Source organism: Hirundo rustica, chromosome 3, assembly GCF_015227805.2.
Source record: "Hirundo rustica isolate bHirRus1 chromosome 3, bHirRus1.pri.v3, whole genome shotgun sequence".
In the NCBI taxonomy this organism is placed as follows: domain Eukaryota; kingdom Metazoa; phylum Chordata; class Aves; order Passeriformes; family Hirundinidae; genus Hirundo; species Hirundo rustica.
In genome coordinates this window covers 20046641-20060081 of record NC_053452.1, presented here as the reverse complement: position 1 = coordinate 20060081, position 13441 = coordinate 20046641, and the positions used below count along the sequence as shown (strand labels likewise).

General features: G+C 41.7%; 1 protein-coding gene across 3 annotated transcripts in view; it reads right to left on the bottom strand.

The window, feature by feature from the left end:
* Positions 1-100: 100 nt before the first annotated feature.
* The window catches only part of RAB3GAP2 (RAB3 GTPase activating non-catalytic protein subunit 2), a 45060-nt gene continuing 31719 nt past the window's right edge, over positions 101-13441 (bottom strand). For all 3 annotated transcript variants that reach the window (XM_040060742.2, XM_040060741.2, XM_040060743.2), the window contains exons 23-35: positions 11443-11603; positions 9466-9682; positions 8932-9105; positions 8697-8803; positions 7632-7698; positions 6946-7016; positions 5577-5612; positions 4932-5006; positions 4473-4691; positions 3291-3380; positions 2991-3206; positions 2206-2364; positions 101-1929 (exon numbers count right to left, since the gene is read on the bottom strand). In XM_040060742.2, the coding sequence (XP_039916676.1) occupies positions 1783-1929; positions 2206-2364; positions 2991-3206; positions 3291-3380; positions 4473-4691; positions 4932-5006; positions 5577-5612; positions 6946-7016; positions 7632-7698; positions 8697-8803; positions 8932-9105; positions 9466-9682; positions 11443-11603 (1739 nt within the window). In that variant the 3' untranslated portion in view covers positions 101-1782. The remainder of the gene's footprint in view (positions 1930-2205; positions 2365-2990; positions 3207-3290; positions 3381-4472; positions 4692-4931; positions 5007-5576; positions 5613-6945; positions 7017-7631; positions 7699-8696; positions 8804-8931; positions 9106-9465; positions 9683-11442; positions 11604-13441) is intronic.

Below are 13441 nucleotides of genomic sequence, written 5' to 3'. Positions count from 1 at the left end.
CTGGCAGCTGGTTCAGCACAACCCCAGAGACTCAGTCCTTGCTACAAAGCAGAAGAGAAAGCAGTGAACACCATTCCCTAAAAGGAAGGAAAAGACACAATGAAACCTCAAATTTTATTTAATCAATTTACACAAATCCACAGCAGATTAAACACAAAATAGCACTATATACAGAGTATTACTTACAATACATTACAGATTTGATTGGTGTAGTGTGTCAGCTCTGACATGATACTCAGTTACAGTAAATTCCTTTACACAGCTGTACCATGATAGAGGAATGTAATGCAGCTAAAGAACACTCAGCTTTCCTCAAGTTCCATTATGACCAACTCTCAAGCTCACCTCAAGTGTGAGGTGCTGTCAGGCAAGGTGGTCATGGCACTGATATGATATTGCCTCTTCCATTTCTTCTTTACAGCTGTTTTAACATCAGTTAATGGAAGTCAGGAGAAAAGTACAATAGAACATAGACCAGGGAAGTTTACGGGAATTCTGACTATTTTTGCTCCATCTGTAGGAAGTCAAACATCTGCTATCACAGCAAGAATCCTTTACCAGCTGTTTCTTGGAGTGCAGTGATCAGGAACTGGGCTGCAGAACAGATGGGAATGCTGTGTGGAGCAAGCCACCAGCATTCCCTTTTTTGGGGGAAGTCAAACCCTTCAATGACAGCAGCACATACTTCAGAAAGATAAGACTCAGTTCTAAAGTCTGTCTCCAGCAAGGCAGAATATTACAAATGTTTCTTACATATAATGCAGGAGGAGCAGGTTACAGCTGACAAAGACAGAAAGTTTACACCAATTTCATTTTCCTCTGCTGGCTTCCTTCAGACAAGGAGTGAACACCAATGCCAGATAACCGCATTCCAATAGTGAAGATACTCACTATAGGATTCCCTGTAGGTACCATCAATAAAGTGGGGGTTTTAAGGCTAAAGTACTCAGTACTATTGATCTTCAGAGAAGTTTGATTAACTTTCTGAACATTTCTGACTACAAGTTAACACGTGCAGAGATTCACAGCATACTACATCTCCTACAATGATAAGATGGAGGAACAATCTTTCAGTAAGACATTCCTTGACCTACTTAAACTCAACAGAGCTTCGTAATAATGGAGAGGGATGTAAATCCAGTTGTAGCTGAAGCCCAGCACCCCAGACCCAGCACGGGGAGAGCTGGACTAGAAGTCCATACTCACGTCAGAGAGTTGGGTTCTCCTTCCTAGACTGTTCTCCTATTGCTTAAGATCCCAGCACATTTCATCCTACATCGAGCGCAGTTGTCATTGTCACATAATGCGGTTACAAGGCGTGAGCCCAACACCAGCTTGAGCTTCAGATAAAGCAGTATTGGCTTTACATGGTAACTTCAGAGACTGAAGTTCTTCTTGGGTCTAATTCTAAAGTTGCTTTTGGAAAACAAATCATACATGGAACATTGAAAGTGCAGCAGTTACTGCCAGCATGAAATACAGAATTTCACAAGATGTGATTGTGTTGAGACTAAAACTGCTGTCAAATATACCCAATTTAAACAACTGCATAAAGCACTCGATTCAGAAATAAATAACAAAGCAGTTCAGATACTGACAAGTGTACTAGAAACTAAACATATTCTTACTAGTGCAGAATTTAAAATATACCCCAATTGAAAATTACCTTCTGAAATTCTGGGCTGGGGAGCATTGTTCTTTCTGTAGCTTAACCAGAGCCCCATGGAATTTTGTTCCCAATCAGCTCAGGCTGTGTAAGAGCCTGCCCTGCTCCGCAAGCGCTCAGGCCGGGATGGCCTCAACAGCCTCGATGAGGTTGAGGGCGAGGCCGTACTGCCCGTGGTTCTCGGGCAGGTGCTCGATCACCTTGCTCACCAGCCTGGCGGTCGTTGCAATCGGCACTTCCACGTTCTGGACTTCCTGGGGCTCCTGTGTGGAACAATGAACTCAGCATCTCAGTCATTCCACAGGTGAGCCCCCCAGAACTGCTATAAGACAGGTTGCTAACACTTATAAACACAGTCAAGCTGATGCTTTGACCCATGGAACTGCTTTACCATGAAACAGAACTACCACAAGGAAAAATGGGGCGGGGGGAAATCCTATTTTCATGAGTAAGAGAGGGCCATTCAGATGTAATCTCTGGCTTGGTGAACAGAAGCCTCAGAAAAATCAACCTGTTTTCCAAACTGGAGCTTAACTTACCATAGCTTTGAGCCAAGTGCTCAGTGTTGGAGGGAGCCTGGTGAGGAATTCCACGCCGTCCTTTATCTGTCCGTGGAGCAGAGCGAAGGCCAGCCTCTGCCCAGCCAACATGAGCAGCTGGGATGCCAGGACTTCTTTGTCGGCCACCTGCAGGAAGGCCTGAAAGCAGAGAAACAGAAGGGACTAGAAACAGTTTCAGTGTGACACAGCTGGAGGCCTGAACAGCTGTTCAAAACAAAAGAAAGTTCTTGATACTAAAAGGACAAATAGTCTTTGAGACTGTTTCTTGTGTTATGTGCTACTGTAACAAAGCACAGTATTAGGAACTTCAGAGCACAACAAGGCAGAGCATTACTCTGTATTTGATAGTGATTAGCAGGAGCACAAGATCTGTCTTACAGTACAGCAACATAATCCCCCTTCAAGGAAGGGAAGGGGTTTTTTGTCTTATTTTTTTTTCTTTCCTAAATGACATTACAGGCAGAAGAAGCCAATCGGTGAAATTATCAAATATAATAAAATTAAAAAGGCTAGTTATACCAGTACTGTAACTCCCTGTCATGTTTCCACTAGTTGCAATAGACAGATTCTTACTGGGAAAATGGAAAAATCAAACGTAATTATGAATACTGAAAAGGTACTTTTATAGTCTCTGACTTTTCAGCCTGGGGATTTTGTGATCTTGATAAATCTTGCCTAATCCTACCAGGCATCTCAAGTAAATGAAAAGTAATTTTAGCCGAACACATGACATGTTGTAAAATGTTAAAGGCTGTTCTTCCTACCTCTTCACCAAGATGATCCATCCCATAACTGTAGAGTTCACAGACATAATGCCTTCTGACCAGATCCTCAGAGATCTGAAGATATTGAGCCAGATCCGCAGCCAAAGTTGGCCAATTCTTCCCCTTTTCAAAAGGAAAATATTCCTCTTCTGAGACTTCTCTGTCCTGTGATGAACACAGTGCTTGAACCGCTGCACTCACGACTTTGAGCAAGAACTTTGAAGCAAAAATCACAGGTTACCTCAGGATTCTCTGTAAATTCAGAAGTTTAAGAACTTTCAGTACAAAACTTCTGCCTACCTGCTGTCGTAGGGATAACACGTCTGGATCCATATCCCCGCTAGGTAGCAGCTGAATTGATGTAAAGTCTTTGAAAAATGCATTTTTGCCCTAAAATTGAGAACCAAAGACAGGCCTCAGGGAAACAGGGCAATACAAAAAATCCATTCTGATCCAATGCTAAGCAGCCCACTTATTTCTTAAACTTACTTTGTAGTGCATCTTCTATTTTGCTCACAGAGCAAATGGAGACCTTGAGTAAGTGAAGGCAAAAAGAGAATGGCTAATAGTAATGGCTGTATGTAAAAGAATTGAGGCACAGGAATAGGATCTGATTTTACTCAAGACAACATATATGCTTTTAAATTACAAAAGGCAGTATAGTGCTTTCTGCTAACAGATAAATGAAAAAAAATACAAAACCAATGGATTTTGACCTGTGAAAAAGTGCTAAAATCAGACTTAAATGCTTGATAAGAGCTTGCAGACAAGAGCCTACGTCAAAAGGAAAGTAATAGTCTGTATTTATAGAATTCCAGTAAATAATTTAGAAAAAATCTGAACAGTGTTACAGCACTAAATTATTTTCTCCACAGCAGGAATTAAATCTCACTCTACACCAGTACCTGGTGTTTAAATTCTCTTAGAATCGAAGTGTGGTTATGATAGGAGGACGAAAGCTCAATTTCTGGTGTCAGGATTAAGCTCTGTAACATACTGCATTTTAAATGCAGTGACTTTTTAAAGAGGTTTATATGAGTTAAATGAAAAATTGTCTATTCTTTTTGAGATGCTGGGAATTCTGGAATAATCATCAGCAATAATGGATACAACACTGACACTAACAACATTTCTGACCTTTAAATATTTATGGTTTTACTGGTCTGGCACTTCTCAAAGCAACCAGAGAAACCTGTCATCCAGTGTTCTGACCATGCAATATTTTCAGTCCAGCTAATAATTAAAGAGCTGATCTTCACGCATCTGAAGTCATAAACCTTTTATTACTAAGGAAACTCACCAAGTTTGGGTCTCTGCCTGAATTCTGGTGACAATTTCATTAACGCACCACAGTGGACTAAAGGCTTTCATAAAATCACGCAGAAACTGTTCAAAGTGCGAAAGCCAGCAAATATCCCAGATACCAAGAGGAAGGGAGTATTAATGAAAGCAGCATTTCATGATCTGCTTTCAAAGCCGTACCTTGCTGTCAAACAGTGAGAGGGGCTTCACACCCTTGAGGGAGAGCCTCATGATGGCGTAGAGGACGGTGCAGAGCACGAACTGGTGCTCCACCAGCGGGTAGTGGATGCGCTTCTGCTCCAGGGCCAGCTCCACGATGGACACCGGGCCCTCCACGGACACCCAGGCGTCCTCAGTGTCCAGCACAGGGGCCTGCATCTCATCACTGCTCACATCTGCCTGCCAAGCAACACGAGAGCAGTCACACTAAAGACCTCCTACGCTGGCCTGCTCTGCAGAGCCTTTGGACACAAGTGAAGGCTCTGCAGTGAAATGAAAAAGAAAACTTCGTGTTGTTTGGAATTATCATTAACATTTGTCTCAACTGAGCGGTACAGAAATTAGTATAAACCACAGCCTTCAAAAATGGATTTTTAACCCATCAGTTCCTTGCTTTCAACAGGAAAAACAGAAATTTACCTCTAGCAAAGTTTGCAGAAGTTCTGAACAGCAGCCAAGAAAAGCTGTCATTGCTGTGTCACTCATCCCTACGTCCTGGTAACAAACAGTAAGATTTAAATTGTTTCAGCTGGAATTGAAACAGGCCTTTATTAGCGCTTTATGTTTGAGAAGACAGTTGTTGACATAAAATACATAGTTCAGCTCAGTTTCTTAACCTGTTATATTTAAACGGAAACAAATACTTACTGAAGTACGACAAAGAATTAACAGGAAAATTTAGACTAAAGTAAATGCAGCCATTTACAATACTGTACCTCCAATGAGGACTGAATCAAGTAATGCCACCTAGTGAATTTGATTTTCTGATCACATCAGCTGTCTTCCAAAAAAAGTTTTAACTAATGACATTATGCATGAAAAATAATAATAATTTGTTATCTTATAGTCTCAAGCCTACATTTATAATATTTGAAGTTATACTACTGTACTAATCTGCTTTTTCAGATAAAAATTAATTTATACTTCTTAAAATTTGTAGCATTTTCTGTAGGGCTACATTTTTCAATTTTTTTTTATTGTTTCAAAAATAAATCACAAACCAGCATTAAGTTTAAGGCATTTCTAGTTATTTCTTCCCACTCAGACAAAAGTAGTATTACTTGCCCTTCTGCATAATCTGTCCTTTGGAGCTTTTCCAACCTGTTTTTACAAAAAAAAAAAAAAAAAAAAGTAAAATGTGTCACAACTAAATAATTTTCATTATGATATCTGTTACCCACATTTTAACCTTTTATTACTATTTTCCCAACATAAAAGGAGAAAATAGCTCAGTTACAGCTACATGATGCAGCACACTGCATATCTTTCTTTCCATAAAGGACTTGATACAGATTTTAAAGAATGAACATCACTGATGCCCGTATTTAGTTCATCCTTCTTAAAGCCTAAGATTAGCAATAAGGGCCCAAGGTCCTCATTCAAATCTCAGAGACAGCTAAGAAATTCCCAGTGATTTTTAGGATGCAGAACTAAAGCTGCAACACCAAGCATGACATTAACAAGAAACCAGTTAGTTAATAAAAACCTTACTCTCTTCTCCTGCAGGCATTTACTCAGGTAGAAAAGTTATGGTGAAGGATTTGCATAGATGTATGCAGGAAAACTGGGGAAGGGCTTTTGCAGAAGCAACACCCACTACAACTGTACACAACTGAGCCTACTTGCTGAAAGGAACAGAGAAGAGGATATTCTACAGTTCTTAGAGAGCCAAACAAAAAGCAAAGGCAGAAAATGAGAGGAGCAAAGGAGAAGGAGGAGAAGACAGAAGAGCAAATTCTTGGAGGTTTTGTGTTGGACTTTCATTCTTTAAGTCACTTACTAGGAGTATTCTTCCTAAACTGTCTTCCAGTAAACAGTCCCACTGCATAGTTTATGAGCATTAAAAAACCTGAAGCTTAGCAGGGACAAAAGACCTCTCAAACTCAAAGCAGACAGGCTACATACCAGAACAAAAGCTAAGTTACAATAGCAGCAATAGTTAAAAGTGCTCAACAACATCCACAAAGTCTTCTGTATTTTGCAGAATAAGAGCTCATGTATATGAAATCTGGAATTGTGGTAGATCCTTGGTAATAACTTACCAGGAAACAGGCACAGGCACTGTAAGATATTTATCATTTTCTAACAAAATTTTATATATGCACACATAGATAGTTTCAAACTGTTTCACAAATATTTCTTATTTAGCAGTTACAAGCTAAAACTGCACTTAAGCATTCAGAACACATCACCCAGTGTTGATCAGCTGCCTCAAGTTAATTATCCAACAGATCTGGTATTTTAAAACATGCATTCCATCATCACTTCCAAAAGTTCGCTACATAATAAGCCAAATAAACAGTGGTGATTTGCATCGTTAAATCAAAGACATTCCAAATACTTTTTTAAACAAAAAACCAAAATGAAATTGTTTATAAATACTGTTTTCACTTTTCGGTTAGTAACAAAAGCAGCCTCAAGACACTGTACTCACCTTGTCCATAAGATATGTGGCAGAAGAAAGCCTTTTTACTATGAATGTATTCCACATCATCAGAGCAATACCTAGAACAATCACAGACTTGTAAACTCCAGGTGAAGAGAAAAGGGATCTTACAAGATGGTGAATGAAACAAGGAATTGTGAGTTATCCTCACTGCTTTATACTTTGAGTGTAGATTTCTCAGTAGGAGACTACACTATTGATCAAATACAGTCATAGGTGCAATTAATAACTTGTTAAAAATATTATATTATGCAGACTGGTTTTAACATTTTAAGTGCGCATCAAGAGAGCACCTTACTTGCATAAATAGTCTACAAAAAAGAAAATGGTCATCACCTCCACTGAAATAGGGTATGCATGAAAAGTAATAGACTGCAATTGATGTTCCACTATTTAAATACAAGTAAAAAATCATTTCAGAACAAACTTATTTTAAAATGCTTTTAGTTAAACACATCAACTTTATTTAACTAACTTATTTTCACAGTTGTGATGGAAACTCAATTTCACCACAGAATAGAGAAGCATGGATGCCAGCAGAAAGTTTTGGGTGGTTTAGTAGTTTTAAGACAAAATGGCCATCACTATTATGAACAGCATTCATTTATTTTAGTTAACAAACGTCCATTCTGTTTTAAAACAAAGATAATTTTTATAGAGAGCTTTGTACTTACCATGCTGAATGTGAGCATTAATGATGCATCTTAGATGATCTATAGACCTATTGAGAAAACATGCTTCCTTATGGAAAAAAAATAAATGAAAGTACAAGTTAATACATTATTCAAAACCTGTAAATTACTAATTCTTAAAGGGCCCAGGTAGATTATCTTAAAGCTTCCACTTTGACAGTTATGAAACTTTTAAGTTATTCTGCTGCTGCAATCTTCTCTACTAGTATCTGACCAACACATGCGTGCATGGCAAAGTTTGTTTCAGGCACCATGAAAGCAACTGCAGTTCCAGGGGGTTTTTAGTTTAAGTACTGCTAACATACTCTTTGCTGAAAGGCACCTCCACTGACTACAGCCATTTTTCAAATACAAAATCCATTTCTGATAGAAAGAGTTATTTTTACTCAATTTTGCTATGATAGAGTAAATTTTTAACAGTCTCAGAGGAACCTTCTATTCTACAGCAAGTTATGTGGCACAGCTCTAAGGAATGCTAATTTAGATTTTAACATCATCTGAACTTAGGACAACATTTTCCATTAAAGAAACTATAGGACAGGAGCAGAGAAAAAGAATTTTTCTTCTATTTCTTATGACAACTCCCAGCAGTGGCCAGGGAATCTGAGAACATTTAAGAAATCCCTCTTTCCTCCCACAATAGAATGGGTTCTAGTCAAAAAAATTTAGTATTCTGTGTGATTTGTTTAAGCACATTTAGAACAGAGAAAAATATGCCTCTGTTTTGGAGTACTGAAACTGTTTTGTATCTGCAGTACAAACAGCCAAAAACCATTTTCAAACTGAAGCCAATTTGCACACTCCCAGTATCTGATAGTTTTGAAACCTATAGTCCTGGCCTTGTAGGGTGCCATTCAGCCTCAGGACATACACTCATTTTCTCAATTCAATTACCACTTGCCACTTAGCACAGAAAAAAATATACCTAATAACTGCTTTCAAAGTCAATCTCATTAATTGATGGTTTGATGAACTACCAGAAACTTGTGAAGCTGCTTCTGCCGAGTTGGTCTTAACCATTGTTCCCTGCAAAAGACATTTTCTTACCTCTGGGTCCTTATTCCACTGCACCACACATTCCCAAGAGCAATGTGCATGGAGTACGTCCACTTCAAGACTACATGGAAATTGCTGATATGCTACTTGCAGCAGCTCTAGAAAAACGAAGTTTGAGGTTAGAAGACACACCTCTTCCCACTAAAATTTCTGCTACTTCACAACAACAGTCTTTGCAGACTTTTATAATTTTAAAAATTCACAATAATGGTAGGTATTTTCTTACCTAGGATTCTTTCCAAGCCTGTAGCTGCTTCTGTTTCCTCCAGAAACAGATTATTTTGCATTTCTACAGATTCTTCAGTACTGTCTGTATTGTTTTTGTACTGGGCCACATTCAGTATAATCGGACTGAAGCCTTGCCTAAAAACCCACTTTGCTACAGTGTCAGCAATACCTCCTAGGATGTTGAAAAGAAAAGCATGAGGTAGAGTCAATGTATTGCAGATTATCTATAGTTCACACTCTAAGGACAAGAGACAATACAGGGGTTTTAACTACCACCTTTAATTATATATGGGAAACTACTAATTAAAAAACATCCTAATCAACTCATCAGAAACTTACAATGCAGTGTTTACAGTAATAGCTTTTAAAAATTACAAAGCACTGTTCTACATGATTTGCATTGGTTTTTAAATTAAGAATGGTATCCAGCAAAACAATTTCCAGTGCAGAGTACATCATTACACAGGTAATGATGGCTCAGAAGTCTATTAGAAAGAAAATCAACAAACTCTCCAAGAAAAAAAAAATGTACCTTTTCCAGCTTCAAGCAATTTCTTAACAGACAATCTGCCCAAAGGCTCAGTCTGAACAGATGAAACTCTTTTTGTCCTTTTGGTCACTTGGCTGTGCAGCAGTGTTTGAAGTATCAGGCAATCCTCTAACTGTTTTAGCAGAAGTTTCCAGTATTCAGTATCAAGGGAAAGTGCTTCCCAGGATTCCGTGTCTGAACCTACAATGATTTGGGAAAACTAACAGAAGATATGAACTGCTTTAAGTCTGTTCATTTTAAAGCACCACAATTTTGTTCATAAAAAATGCATAGCATTAAAATTCAAAGCTACATCCCAAGAGCTATTACATTTTAAAGAATAATTTACTTCAAAGTATGCATTAATTATTATGCAAGAATCAATATCCCACACTGCTCACAAGTTACACAGATCCTCAAATAAAAGCCTGAGGAAATAAAAGGACCTGAAGGATCATCTTACAGCCCTATTTTTAATTTCATATTTAGCTGAAAAGTGGGTTAGAATACCTTAGAAGTATTTAATTTTAAATCCTCTACATCTTCCCCAAATATATGATTAATCCACCTACATTTTCATTTCCTATCACATTAAAAATATATCTATAATGTACCCAGAAATACTGGATTACACCACATGGCAGTTTTGCACATGATTTTGATAATTCTCATGTCTATCAGCAAATGCTCTGCCAGGAAACCCAAGAATCTTTCCAGATTGGTAGGGAAAAAAATCAGGGGGGAAGATACATTGATTTATGGAAGGTGAATTTTGAAGGAAATAAATCTGTTCATTTCTTTAAAAAAAAAGGAGACTAGAAGTAAAAGGGATAAAAAGGGCATGTAGGTAAAGAATAGTATGTTGCAACATGACAACATCTCTATTTTGCAACACTGACAATTTTGATAAACAGAAAGGCAACAGTTGAGTGTGCAAAAACACTAGAACACTTCCTTGGTGCTCCAGTTAAAATTTGTAAGGCAGACAAGACTGTGGGCAGGAGCACCTCTGCTATGAAGACAGGCTGAGAGAGTTGGGATTGCTCAGCCAGAAGGAGAAAAGGCTCCAGGGTGCCCCTACTGCAGCCTTCTAGTACCTAGAAGGGGTCTTCGGGAAAGGGACTTTTTACAAGGGCAGGTAGGGGTAGGAAAAGGGGCAATAGCTTTAAAGACAAATAAGGAGGGTTCAATTGGCTACTAAGAAGGAATTCTTCAGTGTCAGGGTAGTAGGCACAGTTTGCCAGAGAGTTGTGGATGCCCCTTCCCTGAAGTGTTGAAGGCCAGGACAATGATGCTCTTGAGCAACCTGGTCTAGTGAGAGGTACCCCTGCTGACGGCAGCAGGGGCTGAAATCAGGCCATCTCTAAAGTGCCTTCCAAGCCAAACCATGCTCTGGTTCTATTTATAAGACTGAACATCACCTACATCCCATCTAATCTGCTTAGACACCTCTGCCTGGAGCTATTTGGAAATGGAATGCTTTCCATGTTGAATTGCAACACTGCGTACAGTTTCACAGCCATAATCACATCTTGGTAATGGTATTTATTGCCAAGTAAACCAGGCATTATGTTAAGAAGGGATAGTAACACTGGTACTAAAAAAAATTTAACAGCATACTTAAAAAAAAAATTTGCAACTGTGTTAAAACAGGTTTACCATCCAAAGTTCAGTGGACTTCTCAAATTTATATGGAAAGTGTGTAGGCTTTAAGTTTGTCAACATCATTTGCTACCGAGAGAGAAACTCAATGTACAGTTTCCATATTCAAATATGTTCAGTAAATAATGCTGACATATCATTAATTCATCTCAGCATAAAGTTCTTCAAAAGTGAGTGCAAATGTTCAGGCTTGCAGGATACGTCCTGCTTGCGCCCAGGCCAGGAGGAGGACAAATGCTGAGATGTGACTGTTAGCAGGACGGTGGCACAGAAGTGACAGGGTATCTAGGAGAGAAGGGGAGGTGCGAGGCGAGTTACCTTTCTCTCGGCCACGCTGTCGATGATCTGTGCCGTGACAGAGTGCCCCACGTGAGCCGACAGCAGGGCAGCCGCGTTGTTTTCGGACTGAACGCACGCCGTGCGCATCTGCTGCCACCAGGGCGACACCGACTGCGTGTCCCACGAATCGTCTATAGCGACTGGAGGCACAGGGGGAGAGGGAAACTCAGCCCCGGGAGAGAGGGAAACTCAGCCCCGGGAGAGAGGGAAACTCAGCCCCGGGAGAGAGGGAAACTCAGCCCCGGGAGAGAGGGAAACTCAGCCCCGGGAGAGAGGGAAACTCAGCCCCGGGAGAGAGGGAAACTCAGCCCAGGGAGAGAGGGAAACTCAGCCCAGGGAGAGAGGGAAACTCAGCCCCGGGAGAGAGGGAAACTCAGCCCCGGGAGAGAGGGAAACTCAGCCCCGGGAGAGAGGGAAACTCAGCCCCGGGAGAGAGGGAAACTCAGCCCCGGGAGAGAGGGAAACTCAGCCCCGGGAGAGAGGGAAACTCAGCCCCGGGAGAGAGGGAAACTCAGCCCCGGGAGAGAGGGAAACTCAGCCCCGGGAGAGAGGGAAACTCAGCCCCGGGAGAGAGGGAAACTCAGCCCCGGGAGAGAGGGAAACTCAGCCCCGGGAGAGAGGGAAACTCAGCCCCGGGAGAGAGGGAAACTCAGCCCCGGGAGAGAGGGAAACTCAGCCCCGGGAGAGAGGGAAACTCAGCCCCGGGAGAGAGGGAAACTCAGCCCCGGGAGAGAGGGAAACTCAGCCCCGGGAGAGAGGGAAACTCAGCCCCGGGAGAGAGGGAAACTCAGCCCCGGGAGAGAGGGAAACTCAGCCCCGGGAGAGAGGGAAACTCAGCCCCGGGAGAGAGGGAAACTCAGCCCCGGGAGAGAGGGAAACTCAGCCCCGGGAGAGAGGGAAACTCAGCCCCGGGAGAGAGGGAAACTCAGCCCCGGGAGAGAGGGAAACTCAGCCCCGGGAGAGAGGGAAACTCAGCCCCGGGAGAGAGGGAAACTCAGCCCCGGGAGAGAGGGAAACTCAGCCCCGGGAGAGAGGGAAACTCAGCCCAGGGAGAGAGGGAAACTCAGCCCAGGGAGAGAGGGAAACTCAGCCCAGGGAGAGAGGGAAACTCAGCCCAGGGAGAGAGGGAAACTCAGCCCAGGGAGAGAGGGAAACTCAGCCCAGGGAGAGAGGGAAACTCAGCCCAGGGAGAGAGGGAAACTCAGCCCAGGGAGAGAGGGAAACTCAGCCCAGGGAGAGAGGGAAACTCAGCCCAGGGAGAGAGGGAAACTCAGCCCAGGGAGAGAGGGAAACTCAGCCCAGGGAGAGAGGGAAACTCAGCCCAGGGAGAGAGGGAAACTCAGCCCAGGGAGAGAGGGAAACTCAGCCCAGGGAGAGAGGGAAACTCAGCCCAGGGAGAGAGGGAAACTCAGCCCAGGGAGAGAGGGAAACTCAGCCCAGGGAGAGAGGGAAACTCAGCCCAGGGAGAGAGGGAAACTCAGCCCAGGGAGAGAGAGAAACTCAGCCCAGGGAGAGAGGGAAACTCAGCCGGGTGCACTGAGCAGCAGCAACCAACCCCAGAACCAGCGCTTGTGAACACAGCTTGTCCATGAAGAGCAATTTCTGATTACGCTACACGATCATTTTCCAGATATTTAGCACACAGGTTCTGGATTGTAACTCAGGTTTAAAACAGAATGTGAATTACTCATTCTCAAAACCTCATTTGTAGCGAACAGACAGCAGATCTGAATCACTAGGTAGCAAACCTGCTGCATGCTTTAAAGATCTAAGGGATGTTACACTTCACAATGCAGACAGATTCATTTGTGATTTCAAGACACCACATATTCAATGCACTCAAGCTGTCTCCCTTCAGGCTACCTTGTGTTCAGCAGCATTAATTTACTCAGCAGCAGGAGCTTACTCATGCTTCCCACTTCAAGCTGATATTGCTGCTCTTTGGTGAAGTAGACAATAAGAGAACCTGACACAGATT